At 41.2% G+C, this 23,739-nt stretch overlaps 1 protein-coding gene across 3 annotated transcripts in view; it reads right to left on the bottom strand.

Annotated features, from left to right (window-relative positions):
• Positions 1 to 23,739, bottom strand: part of CWF19L2 (CWF19 like cell cycle control factor 2) — an 803,233-nt gene that overhangs the window by 593,651 nt on the left and 185,843 nt on the right. For all 3 annotated transcript variants that reach the window (XM_053708563.1, XM_053708564.1, XM_053708565.1), the window contains exon 6: positions 12,628 to 12,721. In XM_053708563.1, coding sequence (XP_053564538.1) covers positions 12,628 to 12,721 — 94 coding nt within the window. The remainder of the gene's footprint in view (positions 1 to 12,627; positions 12,722 to 23,739) is intronic.

The raw sequence follows: 23,739 nt of genomic DNA, 5'->3' as shown, positions 1-23,739 counted from the left end.
GAAGAGCAGATTTTATACATCAGGCTGTTGATGTGCCCTAACAGGACCTAGTCAGCAACTGACCGCATGTGCCCTAACAGGACCTACCAAGCAACTGACCTGCATGTGCCCTAACAGGACCTACCCAACAACTGAGCTGCATGTGCCCTAACATGACCTACCCAACAACTGACCGCATGTGCCCTAACAGGACCTACCCAACAACTGACCGCATGTGCCCTAACAGGACCTACCCAACAACTGAGCTGCATGTGCCCTAACAGGACCTAGCCAGCAGCTGACCGCATGTTCCCTAACAGGACCTACCCAGCAACTGACCGCATGTGCCCTAACAGGACCTATCCAGCAACTGACCTGCATGTTCCCTAACAGGACCTATACAGCAACTGACCGCATGTGCCCCAACAGGACCTACCCAGCAACTGACCCGCATGTGCCCTAACAGGACCTACCCAGCAACTGACCTACATTCGTAGCGCAATGTCTTTTGTTCATACGTCTAGATCTTTAGAAAAATATATTCTCTGTCTGGCTCTACATAGTAATACAGAGATACCATTATTCACCCCTATTCTAAGAGACACCCCTATTCTAAAACATTGTCAAAAAAGGTAAAATATAGGCATATGTACACAGCAGATACAGAATAAATCGCTGGGTCAGTTTAGGAGATATATGGTACAGAGGGACGTTTAAAACAAAACATACAAATCAAATTTGAAATGCACAACAATGTATTTCAATTTTACAGTGAGCGTATACATGATAGCAGCATATATGGAATTTTACCACCAAATTATATTGTGCTCAGTAAGTGATCACAAAACGATCTAAAAAGATAGAGGAGAGGAGCGCAGACTCAAATGCAGGGTATAACAAAATTTAATAGTGTAAACAAAGACAAGTGGCAACTCACAAAGTATATAACATAAAATGGCATATAGTGTATCAATAACACTTAGCAACTTATCCCCTCTTCAAGTGTGTCCAGAAAGGAGTTCCAGGAAAAGGCAGGACAGGTGTATATCCTCATTCGCTCCAGGGAGGAAGCAAACAGGCAACCGGCATAAGTTCCCAAAGAGTGCCAGAAACCAGGCTGGCAACGGTAGCAAAGTCCGTTTAAATGGTATAAATAATGGCGATATAGTACCTTATCTGGCAAATAAGTGAATGAGATCCTAGGCTCCCAAATCCAAAAGTTCTGTGCTGCAGGTTCAGAACTGAGGACGGCCTCACTGGATCAAACAAATGACGTTAAAGGGGAGGAGCTCTACGCGTTTCGTCCCAGTAACGTAGGGACTTTCTCAAGAGTGATTTGTTAGTAGCGTGCATATCCTCTTATAGGTAGTGTATATCCACACTCCCACATTTTACACCAATGGGGTTAAAGGTCTTGATGATATGCACGATACTTCAAACAGGGGATTGTAAACAAACGCTTGTAATAGCGTAAGTGTGGCTAATTTTCAGATATTCACAGAACATGATTGATATACAATAATAGCGATCCACAATTATAATACAGTTCTAAACATGAACCATATCTATTGGTATCTAAAAATATTAAAAATATTATAAGTTAATATATATTCACATATAATTCTAAAAAATACAATTAATAATCATAAAAATATAACCAATAATCATTATAAATAAAAACCATTCAGTAAATATTTAAAAAACATTAATAGGCTTAAAAATGTGCTAAATGCAATACATCCTATATATATATGTTGTAACCAACAATTCATATATAGATACACAATATGTGATATACATAAAAAGCCAATATTGTATAAAATAAATAATGATGTGTAGGATTAAAGGAATGCTTGCAAATCAATGTCGATATTTAACCCTTTCGGTTCCAAACAGTTAAGGGTCCTAATCCAAAAGGTCTCCCTTTTTCTAAGATTTAGCAGTCTATTGGTGTCCCATACGTTGGGTTTAATCCATTCTATGATTTTAACGGATAGATCAGACGGATTGCAATTATGGAAGAGCTTAAAGTGGCGTGAAACACTATGGTTCTCAAACCCTGATTCTATGTTTCTTATATGTTCCCTAACTCTATATTTTATTTTGCGTTTAGTGCGACCAATATAAATTAATCCACATTTGCATATGAGTTGGTAAATTACATATGTGGTATGACATGTGCACCTGTCCTTGCAGGGGTACCTTTTTGTTCCATCATAATTAAGAAAATAGGTGGAATTGCTGTCTATTCTAGGACAAAGAACACAATCAATGGTTTTGCAAGGGTATAAGCCATTCTTTCCCCCACACCATTTATTCACTGTTGTAAAATTAGAATTAGATTTTCTTAATTTAGTTGGTGCGATGTAATTCTTAATGTCTTTATTTTTCCTAAAAATGACATTAGGTTTGTCACCTACAATCTGTTTCAGCACAGGGTCAAGTTTGAGAACGTTCCAGTGTTTTCTTAAAATTCTCTGTATTTTTTGGTGTTGATTGTTATATTGGGTGACAAATTTAGGAACATGTTTTCTATCTTTTATCAGATTGTTCTTACCCTTTTGTGTATTATTAATTAGAGAGGCCCTATCCATCATATCGACCTTATATTTGCAATCTTCTAAATGTTTGGGATTGTAACCCTTCTCTATAAATTTGCCCATAAGTATGCTGGATTCCTCATTGTAATGCTCCATATTGGTGCAGTTACGTTTAATTCTTTGAAATTGTCCCAGGGGGATATTTTGTTTCCATTGCCTGAGGTGTCCACTTCTAATGTTTAATAGGCTATTCCTATCCGTGGATTTACGATAATTCTTAACTGCTACTGTGTTTGAAACCTCATTATGATAAAGAGTGAGGTCTAAAAAGGGTATTGATTTCAATGATTTTTCCATAGTAAATTTTAAATTATAAGTGTTATTGTTTATGTAGTTTAAAAAGTCATCTATGATATTCTCAGGGCCTTGCCAGATCATAATAATGTCATCGATATAACGATGGTATTTAATGACATTTGATTTGTAAGGGTTGTTGTTCCAAACCAAATTATCCTCAAAATGTGACATATATAGATTAGCGTACGATGGGGCAAAGGTAGTCCCCATCGCCGTGCCTTGATGTTGTCTATAAAATCTTCCTTCAAATAAAAAATAGTTATGATTCAAAATAAATAATATTCCATTGACTAGGAAATCAATTTGTTTTTCAGCAAATCTATTCTTACTAAGTATATCGTTGATAGCAGACACCCCTTTTGTATGGGGAATGCTTGTGTATAACGATGAAACGTCGCATGTAACCCAGACATAGCCTAGTGTGATCTAAGTGATCACAAAATACAGCTATTTTGTGGACACATTTATATTGCACAAAAGACATTGCGCTATGAATGTAGGGTTGTTGATAAGTACTGGGTACAATAAAGCTTAGGGTGATTTATCACTCCCGGCACACTGCTAGGGCATCTACTGCATTTATTTATCTCAGTAAGAATCCTCTTGATCTAGCTTTAGCGGAATGTCTTTTATTGACATATATTTGCCCTAGCAGGATGGTGAGAGAGGTCAATAGCAAAACTTATAGAAAATAATGACCCTTCCACCAGTATGATCCCCTTTGATTGATATGCAGCTTTGCAATAATCTTTGCCAGGACAACTAACTGAGCCTGAGTGCTATCTCGCTGCCCTGCCTGCTGTCTGTGATCTCAATGAGCGATTTCACAACCTATGTTTCTACTCTGGATTTAGTGACAAAAGCTGTAGTGACGGGAACATGGTGGGAATAATGTGCACCAAATCCAGAGTAGAAACATAGGTTGTGAAATCGCTCATTGAGATCACAGACAGCAACCAGAGCAGCGAGATAGCGCTCAGGCTCAGTTAGGGAGAAACCGTGATCACAACGAGAAGAAAAAATCTGATGACAGCAGCCCAACAGAATTAGCTTTCCAGAAGTATGGAGGAATGACAGAGCGAGCGTATCCTATGAAGGGTGAGAGAGGGCACTTCAAGGAGAGGTAAGAGGCTCCGCAAAGACAAGCAGTAGTTAGGCATACAAGGCGGGACTTATTCACATGCATCTCAATGTTGGGGCAAACGGAAGCTGCTTTTATAAAATATTTCACTATAATCTCATTGGAGTATTAAAGCAATATTAAAACAGGGGCACAGACCATCACATCGCCGCCTGCCCGGCACTCACTGCCTCTCATTCTCTGTAACACACAGCGCACAGCATGGATGAGAGGCAGTGAGTGCCGGGTATGAACAGCTGCTAGAGAGCTGAAATTGCAGGAGCGCGCAGGGACGAGAAGAAAGGAAAGGATCCTGTTAGTGCAAGCTTTTGGTAGACGTCAGAGGAGGAGGGGTCAGGCGGCAATTTAAAAAAAGCCAGATGAGATCAGTAAGTGTATTTTCTGCCAAAGTTTATTTAGAGGAAAATTTGGCTACAGTTTACTGTAAAGATTGTGTTTTAACTAATCTAAATAAGTTAAAGTAATTTTTGGGTTGACTGTCCCTTTAACATCAAATCCTGTCTAAACTGTACTTCTGCAGGTGTGATTTATCTTATAACCTGCATTCAATGTAAGGTACAATATATAGGTCTTACTAACAGATACATTAACTCTCAAATAAGAGAACATTTTTCTACCATAACTAATGGTAAATCAACCACCCCCCTTTGTTCAACATTTTGCTACAAAACACAATAGTACCTTTAGTACCATTAGATGGAGTGCTATAGAAAAGGTCAGAACTCCAAAACGAGGAGGGGACCTTGATCAATTGTTAGCCAAAAGGGAAATGTATTGGATCTTCAGACTGGGAACAAGAATCCCATATGGTCTGAATTCCAGATTTGATTTAATCAATTTTGGGGAGTAATCTCCCTTTTATATATATATATATATATATATATATATATATATATATATATATAGATAGATAGATATATAGATATATAGATATATAGATATATAGATATATACATATATATGTTCTGTTATGACTGCAGTAATAGGTAAAGAATTTTGCATTACTTTTTACTTTATTTACATATGTGATGACAGTATAATTATTATCGGTTATTTGTAGAGCGCCAACAGATTCCGCAGCGCTATAAGGTAGATAAACCAATAGTTTTCCACTAAATGCATGATATTGTACACATTTATTGCTTGCATATATTCACCTATATATATTAGTAATGTAGTAGTTCTCTTATGTTTTTCTTATGTATGACATGACTGTAATATACAGATTTGTTTTTGAAGGGCATATATGTATGCATCTTAACAAGTTCTAAACATTTCGTTTTTATGCAAAGGGATTAACATTGTTACATTTAGCTATTGATTAATAGCTTAAACAAAGTGTATCTATTATTTGCTTTATAAGGGCCCGTGTATGATGGGCGTATTTTGTGTTAACCAATAGGATCTTGGTAACCTCTTTTTAAGTTGACAGTTTAGCATAGCACCTTAGGCTATGATTACGGCTTCAAGCCGAAATGCGTAAGCCTGTGGTGCTACGCTCACGTACACCTGTCTTTCCACTGTGAAGCTTTTTAATCGTTGGATAAACAAAATGAACTTTTCATTGATTCCTCCTCTTTGTTATTATTATAATTCTACACCAGCTGGAATTGCTCATAGTACATTGGACCAACACTGCAAGCTGAATCCTGCACTGTCCTGCTCATTTCCTTGGTCCCGGAGGACGTCATTTGCGTATGCACACGTGGATCGTTTGCCGTCAGAGGGTGAGGGACGCCGACAGGTGCGGTTGTGGATCCAAGTGATCGAAGGAAACGAGTCCCTGCTCCCTGGTAAGATTTGGTGTGTTTTTTGCTTGCGTGCTTAACGACTGTCATATGGGATCATCTAAAAGTGCTTGCGGTACATACAAGTTTTTATGGGTTAGTGGCTTGCACCCAGTGTTATGAAGAAGATATATTTGTTACCGCTCCTGGAGACATAAGAATTGTTCTGTTTCTCTTGATTGTTTTATTGTTAATTACTAACAGACTAATTTTCTAACTTTACTTTCCATGTAAGCTTCTCCACTGCGCAAGGCGATGAGCAACACCTAAGCCCTTTGTGTATTCTGCACAGAATGTTATCCTCTAATTTTTTTGAGTAGTGTGCACAAAGCATTTGGCATTTTCAATTATTGGCCAAGTGACTAAAATGTGTGCACACATTTGAAGAGGTACGAAATTAGCTATGTGCTTACCTCACATTAAGCAAAATACGGAAAAAACATAATTTATGCTTACCTGATAAATTCCTTTCTCCTGTAGTGTAGTCAGTCCACGGGTCATCCATTACTTATGGGATTATATCTCCTCCCTATCAGGAAGTGCAAGAGGATCACCCAAGCAGAGCTGCTAAATAGCTCCTCCCCTCTACGTCATACCCAGTCATTCGACCGAAACCAAACGAGAAAGGAGAAACTATAGGGTGCAGTGGTGACTGGAGTTTAATTTAAAATTTAGACCAGCCGTAAAAACAGGGCGGGCCGTGGACTGACTACACTACAGGAGAAAGAAATTTATCAGGTAAGCATAAATTATGTTTTCTCCTGTTAAGTGTAGTCAGTCCACGGGTCATCCATTACTTATGGGATACCAATACCAAACAGGGAAGAAGTTTGGCGAAAATCTTTAGTTGCCTGCAAATAAAATTTCAGGGCACGGACGACGTCCAGATTGTGCAGAAGTCGTTCCTTCTTTGAAGAAGGGTTAGGGCACAATGATGGAACAACAATCTCTTGATTGATATTCCTGTTAGTGACTACCTTAGGTAAGAACCCAGGTTTAGTACGCAGAACTACCTTGTCTGAATGAAAAATCAGATAAGGAGAATCACAATGTAAGGCCGATAACTCAGAGACTCTTCGAGCTGAGGAAATAGCCATTAAAAACAGAACTTTCCAAGATAACAGCTTGATATCAATGGAATGAAGGGGTTCAAACGGAACACCCTGCAGAACGTTAAGAACTAAGTTTAAGCTCCACGGCGGAGCAACAGTCTTAAACACAGGCTTAATCCTGGCCAAAGCCTGACAAAAAGCCTGAACGTCTGGAACTTCTGACAGACGTTTGTGTAAAAGGATAGACAGAGCTGAGATCTGTCCCTTTAACGAACTAGCAGATAAACCCTTTTCTAAACCTTCTTGTAGAAAAGACAATATCCTAGGAATCCTAACCTTACTCCATGAGTAGCTCTTGGATTCGCACCAATGTAAGTATTTACGCCATATTTTATGGTAAATTTTCCTGGTAACAGGTTTCCTGGCCTGTATTAAGGTATCAATCACTGACTCCGAGAATCCCCGCTTTGATAGAATCAAGCGTTCAATCTCCATGCAGTCAGCCTCAGAGAAATTAGATTTGGATGTTTGAAAGGACCCTGAATCAGAAGGTCCTGTCTCAGAGGTAGAGACCAAGGTGGACAGGACGACATGTCCACTAGATCTGCATACCAAGTCCTGCGTGGCCACGCAGGCGCTATTAGAATTATCGATGCTCTCTCCTGTTTTGATCCTGGCAATCAATCGAGGAAGCATCGGGAAGGGTGGAAACACATAAGCCATGTTGAAAACCCAAGGTGCTGTCAGAGCATCTATCAGTACCGCTCCCGGGTCCCTGGACCTGGATCCGTAACAAGGAAGCTTGGCGTTCTGGGAGACGCCATGAGATCCAGATCTGGTTTGCCCCAACGCTGAAGCAGTTGGGCAAACACCTCCGGATGAAGTTCCCACTCCCCCGGATGAAAAGTCTGGCGACTTAGTTCTCCACGCCTGGGATGTGGATCGCTGACAGGTGGCAAGAGTGAGACTCTGCCCAGCGAATTATCTTTGAGACTTCCATCATCGCTAGGGAACTCCTTGTCCCTCCCTGATGGTTGATGTAAGCCACAGTCGTGATGTTGTCCGACTGAAACCTGATGAACCTCAGAGTTGCTAACTGAGGCCAAGCCAGAAGGGTATTGAAAACTGCTCTTAATTCCAGAATGTTTATTTAAAGGAGTCTCTCCTCCTGAGTCCATGATCCCTGAGCCTTCAGGGAATTCCAGACAGCGCCCCAACCTAGCAGGCTGGCGTCTGTTGTTACAATCGTCCAATCTGGCCTGCTGAAGGGCATCCCCCTGGACAGATGTGGCCGAGAAAGCCACCATAGAAGAGAATCTCTGGTCTCTTGATCCAGATTTAGCATAGGGGACAAATCTGAGTAATCCCCATTCCACTGACTTAGCATGCACAATTGCAGTGGTCTGAGATGCAGGCGTGCAAAAGGTACTATGTCCATTGCCGCTACCATTAAGCCGATTACCTCCATGCATTGAGCCACTGACGGGTGTTGAATGGAATGAAGGACACGGCAAGCATTTAGAAGTTTTGATAACCTGTCCTCTGTCAGGTAAATCTTCATTTCTACAGAATCTATAAGAGTCCCCAAGAAGGGAACTCTTGTGAGTGGCAATAGAGAACTCTTTTCTACGTTCACCTTCCACCCATGCGACCTTAGAAATGCCAGAACTAACTCTGTATGAGACTTGGCAGTTTGGAAACTTGACGCTTGTATCAGAATGTCGTCTAGGTACGGAGCTACCGCTATTCCTCGCGGTCTTAGTACCGCTAGAAGAGAGCCCAGAACCATTGTAAAGATTCTTGGAGCCGTAGCTAACCCGAAGGGAAGAGCTACAAACTGGTAATGCCTGTTTAGGAAGGCAAACATTAGATACCGGTAATGATCCTTGTGAATCGGTATGTGAAGGTAGGCATCCTTTAAATCCACTGTGGTCATGTACTGACCCTTTTGGATCATAGGTAAGATTGTCCGAATAGTTTCCATTTTGAACGATGGAACTCTTAGGAATTTGTTTAGGATCTTTAAGTCCAAGATTGGTCTGAAGGTTCCCTCTTTTTTTGGGAACCACAAACAGATTTGAGTAAAACCCTTGTCCGTGTTCCGACCGCGGAACTGGTTGGATCACTCCCATTAGTAAAAGGTCTTGTACACAGCGTAGAAACGCCTCTTTCTTTATCTGGTTTGCTGACAACCTTGAAAGATGAAATCTCCCTTTTGGAGGAGAAGCTTTGAAGTCCAGAAGATATCCCTGAGATATGATCTCTAACGCCCAGGGATCCTGGACATCTCTTGCCCAAGCCTGGGCGAAGAGAGAAAGTCTGCCCCCCACTAGATCCGTTTCCGGATCGGGGGCCCTCACTTCATGCTGTCTTAGGGGCAGCAGCAGGCTTTCTGGCCTGCTTGCCCTTGTTCCAGGACTGGTTAGGTTTCCAGCCCTGTCTGTAGCGAGCAACAGTTCCTTCCTGTTTTGGAGCGGAGGAAGTTGATGCTGCTCCTGCCTTGAAGTTACGAAAGGCACGAAAATTAGACTGTTTAGCCCTTGGTTTGGCCCTGTCTTGAGGCAGGGCATGGCCCTTACCTCCAGTAATGTCAGCGATAATTTCTTTCAAACCGGGCCCGAATAATGTCTGCCCTTTGAAAGGTATGTTAAGCAATTTAGATTTAGAAGTCACATCGGCTGACCAGGATTTAAGCCACAGCGCTCTACGCGCTTGAATGGCGAATCCGGAGTTCTTAGCCGTAAGCTTAGTTAAGTGTACTACGGCATCAGAAATAAATGAATTAGCTAGCTTAAGGACTTTAAGCTTGTCTATAATCTCATCCAATGGAGCTGAGCTAATGGTCTCTTCCAGAGACTCAAACCAGAATGCCGCCGCAGCCGTGACAGGCGCAATGCATGCAAGGGGTTGTAATATAAAACCTTGTTGAACAAACATTTTCTTAAGGTAACCCTCTAACTTTTTATCCATTGGATCTGAAAAAGCACAGCTATCCTCCACCGGGATAGTGGTGCGTTTAGCCAGAGTAGAAACTGCTCCCTCCACCTTAGGGACCGTCTGCCATAAGTCCCGTGTGGTGGCGTCTATTGGAAACATTTTTCTAAATATAGGAGGGGGTGAAAAAGGCACACCGGGTCTATCCCACTCCTTGTTAATAATTTCTGTAAGCCTCTTAGGTATAGGAAAAACATCAGTACACACCGGTACCGCATAGTATCTATCCAGCCTACATAATTTCTCTGGAATTGCAACCGTGTTACAATCATTCAGAGCCGCTAAAACCTCCCCTAGTAATACACAGAGGTTCTCAAGCTTAAATTTAAAATTTGAAATGTCTGAGTCCAGTTTACTTGGATCAGATCCGTCACCCACAGAATGAAGCTCTCCGTCCTCATGTTCTGCAAATTGTGACGCAGTATCAGACATGGCTCTAATATTATCAGCGCACTCTGTTCTTACCCCAGAGTGATCGCGTTTACCCCTAAATTCTGGCAATTTAGATAGTACTTCAGTCATAACATTAGCCATGTCTTGCAAAGTGATTTGTAAGGGCCGCCCTGATGTACTTGGCGCCACAATATCACGCACCTCCTGAGCGGGAGGCGAAGGTACTGACACGTGAGGAGAGTTAGTCGGCATAACTTCCCCCTCGTTGTCTGGTGAAATTTTCTTTACATGTACAGATTGGCTTTTATTTAAAGTAGCATCAATGCAATTAGTACACAAATTTCTATTGGGCTCCACATTGGCCTTTAAACATATTGCACAAAGAGAATCATCTGTGTCAGACATGTTTAAACAAACTAGCAATGAGACTAGCAAGCTTGGAAAATACTTTTCAAATAAATTTACAAGCAATATAAAAAACGTTACTGTGCCTTTAAGAAGCACAAAAGACTGTCACAGTTGAAATAACAATGAACCAAATTAGTTATAGCAACCAAATTTTTACAGTAAATGCATTAAGTTAGCAAAGGATTGCACCCACCAGCAAATGGATAACAATTTAATATAAACGTTTTTATCACAGTCAAAACACACTCTCACAGGTCTGCTGTGAGTGATTACCTCCCTCAAAACTAGTTTTGGAGACCCCTGGGCTCTGTAGAGACGTCCTGGATCATGGAGGAAGAAATAGGAAGACTGTGACTGAATTTTTACTGCGCAATAAAGCACTAAAATAGGCCCCTCCCACTCATAATACAACAGTGGGGAAGCTCAGTAAACTGATTTTATTCATAAACAAACGACAGCCATGTGGTAAAAATCATGCCCATAAAGTTTTATCACCAAGTACCTCAGAAAAAAAAACGATTAACATGCCAGTAAACGTTTTAAAAATAAAATTATGAAATGTTATTAATAAGCCTGCTGCTAGTCGCATTCACTGCAGTGGAGGCTCAAATATAACTTAAATGTATACAGTATTTTCTTAGTGAAGTTCCATTCCCTAGAAATACCTCAGTGTAAACATACATACATATCAGCCTGATACCAGTCGCTACTACTGCATTTAAGGCTGCACTTACATTACATCGGTATTAGCAGTATTTTCTCAGTCAATTCCATTCCTTAGAAAATAATATACTGCAACATACCTCCTTGCAGGTGAACCCTGCCTGCTGTCCCCTGTTCTGAAGTTACCTCACTCCTCAGAATGGCCGAGAACAGCAAATGGATCTTAGTTACGACCGCTAAGATCATACACAAAACTCAGGTAGATTCTTCTTCTAATGCTGCCTGAGAAAAAACAACACACTCCGGTGCTGTTTAAAATAACAAACTTTTGATTGAAGAAATAAAAACTAAGTTTAACAACCACAGTCCTCTCACACGTCCTATCTATTAGTTAGGTGCAAGAGAATGACTGGGTATGACGTAGAGGGGAGGAGCTATATAGCAGCTCTGCTTGGGTGATCCTCTTGCACTTCCTGTTAGGGAGAAGATATAATCCCATAAGTAATGGATGACCCGTGGACTGACTACACTTAACAGGAGAAACAACTCACTCATACACACATACAATCTGTGCACAGAACATTATCAAAACTTGTAGAGTTTTAAATGACCCCCAGTTTAAGAAGCACAGTTATAGAATAACAGATTAGCCAAGTCTAAAAATCTTCAAAACAAATTAACTTGTTTGCTGCAATTCACCATTCACCTTATTTAGAGGAGCCAATGTGGGCTTGCATCTGTAGACAACAAGATTAGCCATGGCCATACAGTACATTGTTTTGCAGTTATTATTAGTTAAAACCAATTAGCCAAAGATGTAGCAATGATAGCGTGCACAACTGACGACAGCGTCGGATGCGTTACAAACGCGTTTATAGTGTAGATATGAATATATACATATATATTTATGTTTATATGTGTATATACATGTATTAACACATAAATATATACGCATATACATATATATTAACAGTCGTTTTTTTGTTTTGTTTTTTTAAAAGATGCTCATATTTTTTATTTTAATAAAGGAAATGTACACTTTATTTGGGGGTGGGGGTCAATTAGGGGACATTTTTTTTTTAACCAGACACACTAAGCGTAAAGTGCCACCACAAACTTACGGTAGCATTAACCAGCCACTTGTAATGGCTGGTTATTTAACTTGTGCCCGTAAAATTAGCCCTATATGTTTCATGGACAATAAAGATACAATTTGCAGTTTGTGTGCAATTACACATTATGATAGCATGAAACATATCAGCTATAAATCAGGAAAAGCTTGCTTAGCACAAAAAATAATAAATTGTGTTTACCTTTTTTATGTGATGTTACACCACCCTCCTCTGGTGGGAGACCTGAACCACCATCTTTCCAGTATGGGTTAAGTTCCCTGGCTTGTAACTTTTCCTGAAAAAAAGAAACACAATAGATATAAATGAATAAAACATAGACACCTCGTCTGTAACACTTTAATGCTTGCAAAGATACAAACACATAGAGCTGATAAAACTTTATAAGCAATACAAGATGAGAAAGTGGTTTGCTCGACAACGAAGAACAAAAGGTAATTAAAGCATTTTATTATTTAACAAATGCTTATGGTTTTGTGATTAATAAAATGTCTGCTTCACAGGCTTAATAGAAATGGATTATGCAATCCTGTGCACAGTAAAAATGCATGAATTTATGCCCAAGCAGTCATGGCACATGTTTATATTTTTAAAGGGTCATTATAATCGAAAAATTATATACTCTAATTCATTAAAGTATCTAATTTAAAACTAGGGACCCAGTAACGCTATGTGTTTAACCCCCGGCAGAGGGGTCGGACACAGTTAAAGTACAGTCAGAACCGCAGAGCACTGCTTGTTCCAAGGGTATATTGCAGCTGACCCAATCAGCAGCTCAAATTGCACGACCCAGGGGGGGCGGAGCCTGGAGTGCCCGAGAATGGCCGCACAATTTGTCTGCTCTAACTCTGGTTGCACTATAAATGTCTCTAATTGTCACTAATTCCTGGCATGAACCCTACAAAGCCGCTCAAGTATACCCTGGACTTGGTCTATTAGTCGATAAAGCTAAAATTGAAACCGGGTGTCACCTCTTTGATCTAGGACCGGAGTTCCCTCTTGAACCTACAGGAGCGGTGGCCATTTTACAGACCTCGTGGCTGCAATATTTTCCACCTACAACCAGGCTTCCAATCTTTGAGGACTCTTACCATCATTAGGACCCCCCGGCAGGTACCCTTGGTGGGCCTGTCGTTAAGACGCAGTGTTACCTCAACAATCACTGCAGCACCATAACGCACAAGAGTGTGTACCTCTGCATGATCTTATTTAGTGTGCTGACTTGCTGATCTATATACTGTATCATCATGGACACGGTGGGAGTAACTACCTTTTTTGAGGCACTGAGAAACCTGCTGTCAACTCACCATGCTGCCCTGGAGGAATCGCTAATTGCAGCATTTAAACCTGGAGCTCTCACAGTATCCCAACAACCCACTCCACCAGGACCCGTTCTGGAGGCACATGTTAGCAGTAGCACCTTGGGGCCCCGGTGCTACATACCTACCCTAGCGGATGAAAACAAGGCCTTCGCTGCTCCAGGTCAGGTAACTGGCTCTAAAGTATGTGGTGAAGCTGCTACCAGCCGAGTAAACATGGGAGGCATAACCTGTATGGAGAGTGGTAGTACCGGTGTAGCGGAGGCCCAACAAATCTCTCTGCTTATCGCGGAGAGAGTCCTTGCTGAGAGCGTAGCCCAGGTCCGGGAAGGTAAGAGATCAAGATCGCAGTTCACTCAAGTGAATAAGAGAACCCCTGCAGCTCGACTGCCCCGTGACTGTGGAGATTTCTGTGTAAAATTGGAGGGGCCAGTGTTGACCTTATTGATCTGGAAAAACCCCTGTTGCGCCACTGTTGGGCTGGTATCTTGGAACGGTACTCAGAGCTATTACCTTACTGTGCCTGCCTATGTAAGACTCAGGCTATGGGCCACTCGACGAGTGCCTAGGAAAAATGACTCAGACAAAAAGACTTGCACTGGAATTGGTTAAGTTGCTGGGTTTAACTGGAATTACGTTTAACACTTTACTTGCACCCACCCAGTTTCGTTTGTAATTTTTTCTGATGTTACTTTCAGCATTATATTGTGTATTGTGATTTAATTGTTTTAGTAATCTCCCATATTTGTGTTATTTCATTTATGAGTGAACATATGCTATATCCTTTCTATATAACTGCAATTCAGCTTGTAGGGGTATAGTTGTCCATATAATCTAATTTTCTTAATATTGGGACCATCCCACAAATTTGACTTAGTTACTTACTTTTATACTAGCCCACTAATGCACTTGCCCTGCAATTAATATCTTCCCACAGGGCATACTCTTCTTCTTCCCCTAGCAGCTAACTAATGACAGTCTTGGATGCTGTTCAGTAGAAGTTTTTCTTTAAAATGACCTCATGTCATATGTTTGCTACACGCTTATCTTATTGCTATTGTAAATTAGCTGTGTGGTGCTGCATGACCTGCGGCCAGGGTGATGCACTCTACACTTATTTTATATAACCAGCATTCATATTTAGTAGCACATACAGAAAACTAATCTAGATCTGAACTGAGGTTGTTGATACAAGTAATTTCTTTGCTTGTCTTACCCTTGTCTGATTACTATATGATAAGCCCTAAGACTGTCCATTTTTTCTAAGTAGGTTGGCACAGAAAATTCTTAGTATGCAATATTGTACGCTAGCAGTATTTTACCTAGTTTGCATCAAATACTCTAAACTTGCTTTATCTCTCTAATATTGCCCACAGTTGTGTCAATAGCAGATTATCCTAGAGTGTTTATTGAAGTATTTATATATAGTAGCACATAGAACATGAATCTAGATTTAAGGTTGTTCACATAAGTAACTCCTCTGCTTGTTTTACCCCTGCCTGTTTATTATTTGACTAGACCTGAGGCTGCCCCTCTTTCTAAGCAGGTCAGCACAGAAAATTTACAATATATAATAGTGTACACTAGCTTTATTTCACCTAGTTGGCACCAAATGTTTTAAACTTGTTTTATTTCTCTCATATTATCCACAGATGTGTTAATAGCAGATTATTCTAGAGTGTTTATTGCAAAATGAGGTTTGTCAGTTGAGATCCAAAAGCGGTCTCCTTTATTGGAATTAACCTCCTTCTCTTAGACTTTATAGTGATGAGGCCCATAAGTGACCTTCTGTGTCCATATGGAGGGTAACAGATCATTAGGCATCCAAATTATTCGCTATAGTTGATTTCAGTTTTAGAAATGTATGTTGTATGCCTGAAGCTTCGTGTCATGAGATTCCTGTATTATAGCGAATATTGTATTTTATTGTTTTATACTTTTGTATGCCTTTTTTCAAACCTCAAATAAAAAAAAAAAAAAAAATAAAAAAAATTGCACGACCCAGCAGTGTGACTAGCACTTCTGATTAGGTCAGCAGAAACTTCTGCTTCCAAGAAGTACTTTATATTTTAACCCATATGCAGGGGCTAATCACACAGCATTACAGAGTTGCTAATTTTAAAATGGCATGCTCTAATCAATTAGGGTATGTACATTTTAAACTACAACAGCTCTTTAAAACAAAAAACACTTCCACCCAGGTCTCCCGCTGTACAGATGCATGCCTTGTCACTTTTCACTCACAAATTTGTTAATACTACACCCTCGCCTAAACTAAACTAAACACCTAAAACCCTATGTGTTTATAACATGACATGTCCAATCCTGACAAACGTTATTAGTCCAATAAGTCCTGATGTAAGTGCCAAAGCTGTTTTCAAATTCACCCCATTAAAACCAGATACTCCCCTCTATAAAGCAGTTTATTCTACTCTTTCCTTATTATACAGGTAACTACTTCCATTAGACTGAAAGCTCTATTTAGGCTAATAATAATTATAATAATTATATTTAAAAGGGCTTATTACATTTCTACAATATTGTCAAATCATTAGTAAAGCTTTGTTTTTCAACATATTTGAAAGTCTTCACCACGGGGAATAGCTAGAGATCACATTGGTAACTGTGTATTGCAACCACTGAAGTGAAGGAGGAGACAACAAGGCAGGGCTGGTTCTTGTGTAAGGTAGTAAAGGCAGCCACCTTAGGGATCCCCCAGCAGGGGGGGCGCAGAGAGCGGTGCTTACTGCTGACTGCCGAGGTGGATCATCTCCCGCCATGAAGTGTGATGAGAGACAGTGGGACAGGGACTTATTAAAATGTATTATCGCCTGGGGCTGGCTTGCTGCAACAGTGCAATTTACTTATTCCCAGACCTGACCTACATGACGATTGATTATTTGGATAAATCAATGGAGTTTAATTGGCTGGCTTAGATGATGCCATCCCCAGCTATTGCTATAGCCTTCCTATGGGAATGTGGGCACGCATGTGGTAACACTGACAGTGGAGGCAGAGCTACCTTGATCAGCTGCGCTGCCTGCTGCTGCCTGGCCTGCCTAACAGCCTGCTCTGACTGAGAGGGAAATTGTGCGGATGCCTATCTCCACTGTCCACATGACTGAGACTCACACTGCACCTCTCTATGAAAATGAGGCACGTAAGAGGTGAGTGATGATGCCCATGGTTCACCCAGCGAGACGGCTGTTATGGCCAGACGGTGACCGCAGACGAGTACTGAAGAGTAAGGTAGGAATTGTGGTGCAGTGGGGGGTCTCTGAGGGCAGCCGGGCAGGGCAGAAAAAAAATATGCATGGTCGGTACAGTGCTCGTTGGTGGTGAGTCTTTGACAACAGTGAAGTCAGTTGTGTTGTGAGGACCGGTGGATGTGACAACTGTGAGTCTGGATGTGGAACTCTGTGCTAGTGGAAAGTAAAGATTCACTGTATTCAGGACTTATTTAATCAAACCGAGCTAACCAGCTAAAGAGTTATGTGATCCTACTTTCAACAGAATCAAATAACTATTTAGCTGGATAGCTGTCAGTTTGATCAAAGTGCTTCACTTCACCATTTAATATTATAGATCTAGCCCTCAATACAGATTTTTGATGCACACAAAAGTAGAAATTAAATAAAAAAGGAGAAATGAAAAGAAGTTGCACTTTTAACAACTTTTTTTTTTTTAAGTAATGATTACAATAACTTGTTGGCTTTATACAAGCCCACCCTTCCCCTGTGTATATCTGTACATTTTTGTGTGGTTCTATGTGTGCTACACATACATACACACTCATACACACACGCACCATTACACACACACACGAATGTACCCACACACTTACATACAAACACATGCACAGATAGACAGACATATGCACATGCAAACGCACAAATACATATACTACCTCACACACTGGCACACACACGCAAACACCCAAATGGGAAATTATTTTCTTTAAAATTATAGGGGGGGCTTCAAAATGTATCATCGCCTGTGTGGCCAAAAATCCGGCACCGGCCCTGCAACAAGGTATTTTTCTGGTATTTCTTATCAGTATAAAACATTGGGTACTAGGCTTCAAAATAACTATTCCAATAAATTCTTTCAGGAGCAGTGAAGGTTTCTAATGCAGTGTTGTACAAATACAATAACCTGTTTTCTTTTATAGCTATATACGGTATATCATGTACTACTAGAGGAAATGACAAACGCAGCCTGAATGTAGGAAAACTGTATTGGGTTTCAAGCCGAATTCCTGAATTAAGCAAAACAGTCCCACTAGTACTAGGGATAGACGATATCGTTTTTCAGGGACGATAATGATTTTTGGCCGCCTTTCAGGCCAATAACCGATAACTGGGGTCGATATATATTCTGTACTCTTAAAGTTTTGAAAAATCAACACAATTTCTACACAAATCTGGTATAAACTGAACATGTTTATTACAATTTTAAACATTAAAAAGTAAACAACTGGAAAAAATAAAGTGCTTGAAAACTAACTTATTAAATGACTTCCCAAAACATAGAAAAATGGCATAAATACCTTTAAACTGCACACTGATATCAAATTAAATTTAAGTCACTACTGCAAAGCTAGACACTATACGATTTCTTCAATAATCCCAGTTAAGTAGAACAACATTATAGTACAGAAAGCATAACATTTCAGCATGTTCTACTGTTAAATAGCTTCTGTTTTTTTCATATATTGCTGCCACTTCACTAAAAACACGCTCACTTGGTACACTTTACAGAAAGGATTAAAAGTAAAAAAATGTATGCTTACCAGATAAATTCCTTTCCTTCTGGATAGGGAGAGTCCACGGCTTCACTCCTTGCTGTAGGGAAAATAAAATACCTGGCTACCAGAAGGAGGCAAAGACACCCAAGCCAAAGGCTTAAATATCCCTCCCACTTCCTTATTACCCCAGTCATTCTGCCTAGGGAACAAGGAAAAGTAAGAGAAACATTAGGGTATAAATGGTGCCAGAAGAATAAAATAAATAGGTGACCGCCCATAGACAAGAAAAACGGGCGGGGATCGTGGACTCTCCCTCTCCGTAAGGAAAGGAATTTATCTGGTAAGCATAAATTATGTTTTCCTTCTTAAGATAGGGAGAGTCCACAGCTTCATTCCTTACTTTTGGGAAAACTATACCCAAGTTCCAGAGGACACTGAATGAATAACGGGAGGGAACAAAAAGGAAGAGGCGGACCCTAATATGAGGGCATCACAGCCTGAAAAACTTTTCTCCTGAAAGCTGCTTCAGTCGAAGCAAAAACATCAAACTCTTAAAATTTTGAAAAAGTATGTAAGGAGGACCAGGTAGCCGCCTTACAAATCTGATCCATAGAGGCCTCGTTCTTAAAGGCCCAAGAGGAAGCCACTGCTCTAGTGGAATGAGCAGTTATCCTCTCAGGAGGACGATGGATGCTAAGTGGATGACACTCCTTTACCAAAGAGATAGGGAAGTTGAAGTAGCCTTCTGCCCCTTACGCTTCCCCGAATAGACAACAAACTAAGAAAAGTATGTCTAAGCTCCTTAGTAGCCTGAAGATAGAACTTCAATGTGCGAACCACATCCAAATTGTGAAGTAAGCGTTCCTTCGATTAAGGATTAGGACACAAGGAAGGAACCACAATCTCCTGATTGATTTTGTGATCTGACACAACCTTAGGAAGAAAACCTAATTTAGTATGTAAAACTGCCTTATATGCATTAAAAATTAGATAAGTGGGCTCACATTGCAAAGCAGAGATCTCAGAAACTCTGCGTGCAGAGGCAATAGCCAATAAATAGAGAACCTTCCAAGATAAGAATTTAATGTCACCGGAATGCAGAGCTCAAACAAAACCTGTTGCAAAACCCGAAGAACAAGATTTAGGCTCCAAGGAGGAGCCCCAGATCTAAACACAGGTCTGATCCTAATCAGAGCCTAAACAAAGGACTGCACGTCTGGAAGCTCAGCCAGTCTCTTGTGCAATAAAACCAACAGGGCCGAAATCTGTCCCCTCAGGGAACTAGCAGAAAGGCTCTTCTCCAGCCAATCCTGGAGAAAAGATAAGATCCTGGCAACCTTAACTCTGTGCCAGGATGAGGGCACCCCCACTAGGTCCATCACGGCCACGATGGAGCAATCAGGATTACTTATATACCCGCTCCTGCTTGATGCAGGCCACCACTCGATGAAGAAGCAGTAATGGAGGGAATATATATGAGTTGGAACCTCCAGGGCACTGCTAGTGCATCTATTAGATCCGCTTGGGGATCCCTTGACTTTGACCTGTACCTGGGTAGCTTGGTATTGAGACGGGACGCCATGAGATCTATCTACGGCATCCCCCACTTGCTGCATATCTCTGCAAACACCTCAGGATGGAGAGACCATTCCCCTGGATGGAAGGATTGCCTTCTGAGAAAATCCGCCTCCCAGTTGTCCACACCAGGAATGTGGATACTTCCTTCATCACCAAGGAACTTCTCGTTCCCCCCTGATGGTTGATGTAAGCCACCGAGGTTATATTGTCTGTTTGGAATCTGATAAACTGGGACGAACCCAGAAGTGGCCAAGCCTTCAAGGCCTTAAAAATATCCTGTAGTTCCAAAATATTGATGGGGAGTGAGGACTCCTCCTAAATCAACAACCCCTGTGCCTTCCTGGCACCCCAAACAGCTCCCCATCCGGATAGGCTTGCTTTCATAGTCACAATCTCCCAAGATGGTCTTAAGAAGCATGTCCTTCAGGATAGATGATATGGACAGAGCCACCAAGAGAGCTATTTTCTCGACCGGCTGTCTAATACAATCTGTTGAGACAGATCTGAATGATTGCCGCTCCACTGCCTCAGCATGCACAGTTGTAAAGGTCTGAGACAGAACCTGGCAAAAGGAATGATGTCCATGCAGGACACCATGAGACCAATCACCTCCATACACTGGGCCACAGAGGGATTAAAGGAGGTCCAGAGGTCAAGATATCCCGAAGTTAGCTTGCAACGTCTCTGGTCTGTTAGAAATATCCTCATGGATATGGAGTCTATTACAGGGAGTGCAGAATTATTAGGCAAATGAGTATTTTGACCACATCATCCTCTTTATGCATGTTGTCTTACTCCAAGCTGTATAGGCTCGAAAGCCTACTACCAATTAAGCATATTAGGTGATGTGCATCTCTGTAATGAGAAGGGGTGTGGTCTAATGACATCAACACCCTATATCAGGTGTGCATAATTATTAGGCAACTTCCTTTCCTTTGGCAAAATGGGTCAAAAGAAGGACTTGACAGGCTCAGAAAAGTCAAAAATAGTGAGATATCTTGCAGAGGGATGCAGCACTCTTAAAATTGCAAAGCTTCTGAAGCGTGATCATCGAACAATCAAGCGTTTCATTCAAAATAGTCAACAGGGTCGCAAGAAGCGTGTGGAAAAACCAAGGTGCAAAATAACTGCCCATGAACTGAGAAAAATCAAGCGTGCAGCTGCCAAGATGCCACTTGCCACCAGTTTGGCCATATTTCAGAGCTGCAACATCACTGGAGTGCCCAAAAGCACAAGGTGTGCAATACTCAGAGACATGGCCAAGGTAAGAAAGGCTGAAAGACGACCACCACTGAACAAGACACACAAGCTGAAACGTCAAGACTGGGCCAAGAAATATCTCAAGACTGATTTTTCTAAGGTTTTATGGACTGATGAAATGAGAGTGAGTCTTGATGGGCCAGATGGATGGGCCCGTGGCTGGATTGGTAAAGGGCAGAGAGCTCCAGTCCGACTCAGATGCCAGCAAGGTGGAGGTGGAGTACTGGTTTGGGCTGGTATCATCAAAGATGAGCTTCTGGGGCCTTTTCGGGTTGAGGATGGAGTCAAGCTCAACTCCCAGTCCTACTGCCAGTTTCTGGAAGACACCTTCTTCAAGCAGTGGTACAGGAAGAAGTCTGCATCCTTCAAGAAAAACATGATTTTCATGCAGGACAATGCTCCATCACATGCGTCCAAGTACTCCACAGCGTGGCTGGCAAGAAAGGGTATATAAGAAGAAAATCTAATGACATGGCCTCCTTGTTCACCTGATCTGAACCCCATTGAGAACCTGTGGTCCATCATCAAATGTGAGATTTACAAGGAGGGAAAACAGTACACCTCTCTGAACAGTGTCTGGGAGGCTGTGGTTGCTGCTGCACGCAATGTTGATGGTGAACAGATCAAAACACTGACAGAATCCATGAATGGCAGGCTTTTGAGTGTCCTTGCAAAGAAAGGTGGCTATATTGGTCACTGATTTGTTTTTGTTTTGTTTTTGAATGTCAGAAATGTATATTTGTGAATGTTGAGATGTTATATTGGTTTCACTGGTAAAAATAAATAATTGAAATGGGTATATATTTGTTTTTTGTTAAGTTGCCTAATAATTATGCACAGTAATAGTCACCTGCACACACAGATATCCCCCTAAAATAGCTATAACTAAAAACAAACTAAAAACTACTTCCAAAACTATTCAGCTTTGATATTAATGAGTTTTTTGGGTTCATTGAGAACATGGTTGTTGTTCAATAATAAAATTAATCCTCAAAAATACAACTTGCCTAATAATTCTGCACTCCCTGTATAGTACCCAGGAAATCCACCCTGGTACTTGTGATAAGAGAACTCTTTTCCAAGTTTATCCTCCATCCATGTGATCTAAGAAGACTGAGAAGGGACTCTGAGAATTCTTCCGCCAGGCAAAAGGATGGTGCTTGCACCAGAGTGTCGTCCAAGTATAGGGCTACTACCCTGAGTTCTGGCAACGGCTAGAAGAGCCCACAGAACCTTCGTAAAGATTCTTGGAGCAGTAGCTAGGCCAAACAGAAGGGCAATGAACTGGAAGTGCTGGTCCAGGAATGCAAACCTTAGGAACTGAAAGTGTTCCTTGTGGATTGGAACATGAAGGTAAGCATCCTTCAGATCTATAGTGGTCATAAAATGGCCTTCCTGAACTAAAGGAAGTATGGACCTTATCGTCTCCATCTTGAAGGAAGGGACACTGAGAAATTGTTTAAGCACTTTAGGTCTAAAATTGAGCAGAAAAATCCCTCCTTCTTTGGGACCACGAAAAGGATTGAATAAAACCCCAAACCTCTTTCTTCGAAAGGCACCGGGACAACAACAACTAAGGAGGATAGAACCCGAACGCACCCTAGAAAGACATCCCTCTTTTCTGGTCTGGTAGACAGATTTGAGAGAAGGAATCTGCCCCTTGGCAGATGAGATTTGAAGCCTATCTTTATCCCTGAGATACCACCTCCAGGACCCACGGATCCTGTACGTCCTTGAACCAGGCGTCTGAAAAAAGAGACAGTCTGCCCCCTACACCATCCAATCCCAGATCGGGGGCCGCCCTTTCATACCGATTTGTTTACAGCGGGCTTCTTATTCTGCTTGGATTTATTCCAGGACTGAGTTGGCTTCCAAGTACTCTTCGGTTGCTCAGGCTTGGAGGAGGATTGTTGTCATTGGTATTTGTCAGAATGAAAGGAACAAAAATTAGAAGATTGTCGTCCCTTAGACTTGTTCTTCTTATCTTGCGAAAGAAAGGCACACTTGCCTCTGGTAACCGTAGAAATCATGGAGTCCAGGCCTGAACCAAATAAAATCTCTCTCTTGAAGGGAAGAGAAAGGAGTCTGGACTTAGAAGTCATATCTGCAGACCAAGACTTCAACCAGAGTGCCCAGCGGGCTAGGACCGCAAAGTCAGAGGCCTTTGCATTTAGGCGAATAATTTGCATGTTCACATCACAGATAAAAGAATTAGCAATTCTCAGAGCTTTAATTCTGTCTTAAATATCCTCGAGGGGAGACACCACCTTAATGAGTTCCGAAAGAAGAAGAGTCGCACCAGTAGGTTGAAACAAAAATCCTGTATGTTGAAACATCTTTCTCAGAAAGGTTTCCATTTTCTTATCCATCGGCTCTCTGAACAAAGAACTA

The sequence above is a fragment of the Bombina bombina genome, chromosome 3, assembly GCF_027579735.1.
Source record: "Bombina bombina isolate aBomBom1 chromosome 3, aBomBom1.pri, whole genome shotgun sequence".
In the NCBI taxonomy this organism is placed as follows: Eukaryota; Metazoa; Chordata; class Amphibia; order Anura; family Bombinatoridae; genus Bombina; species Bombina bombina.
Note: the sequence above shows the minus strand (reverse complement) of the source record. Positions and strands in the feature narration are given on the sequence as shown.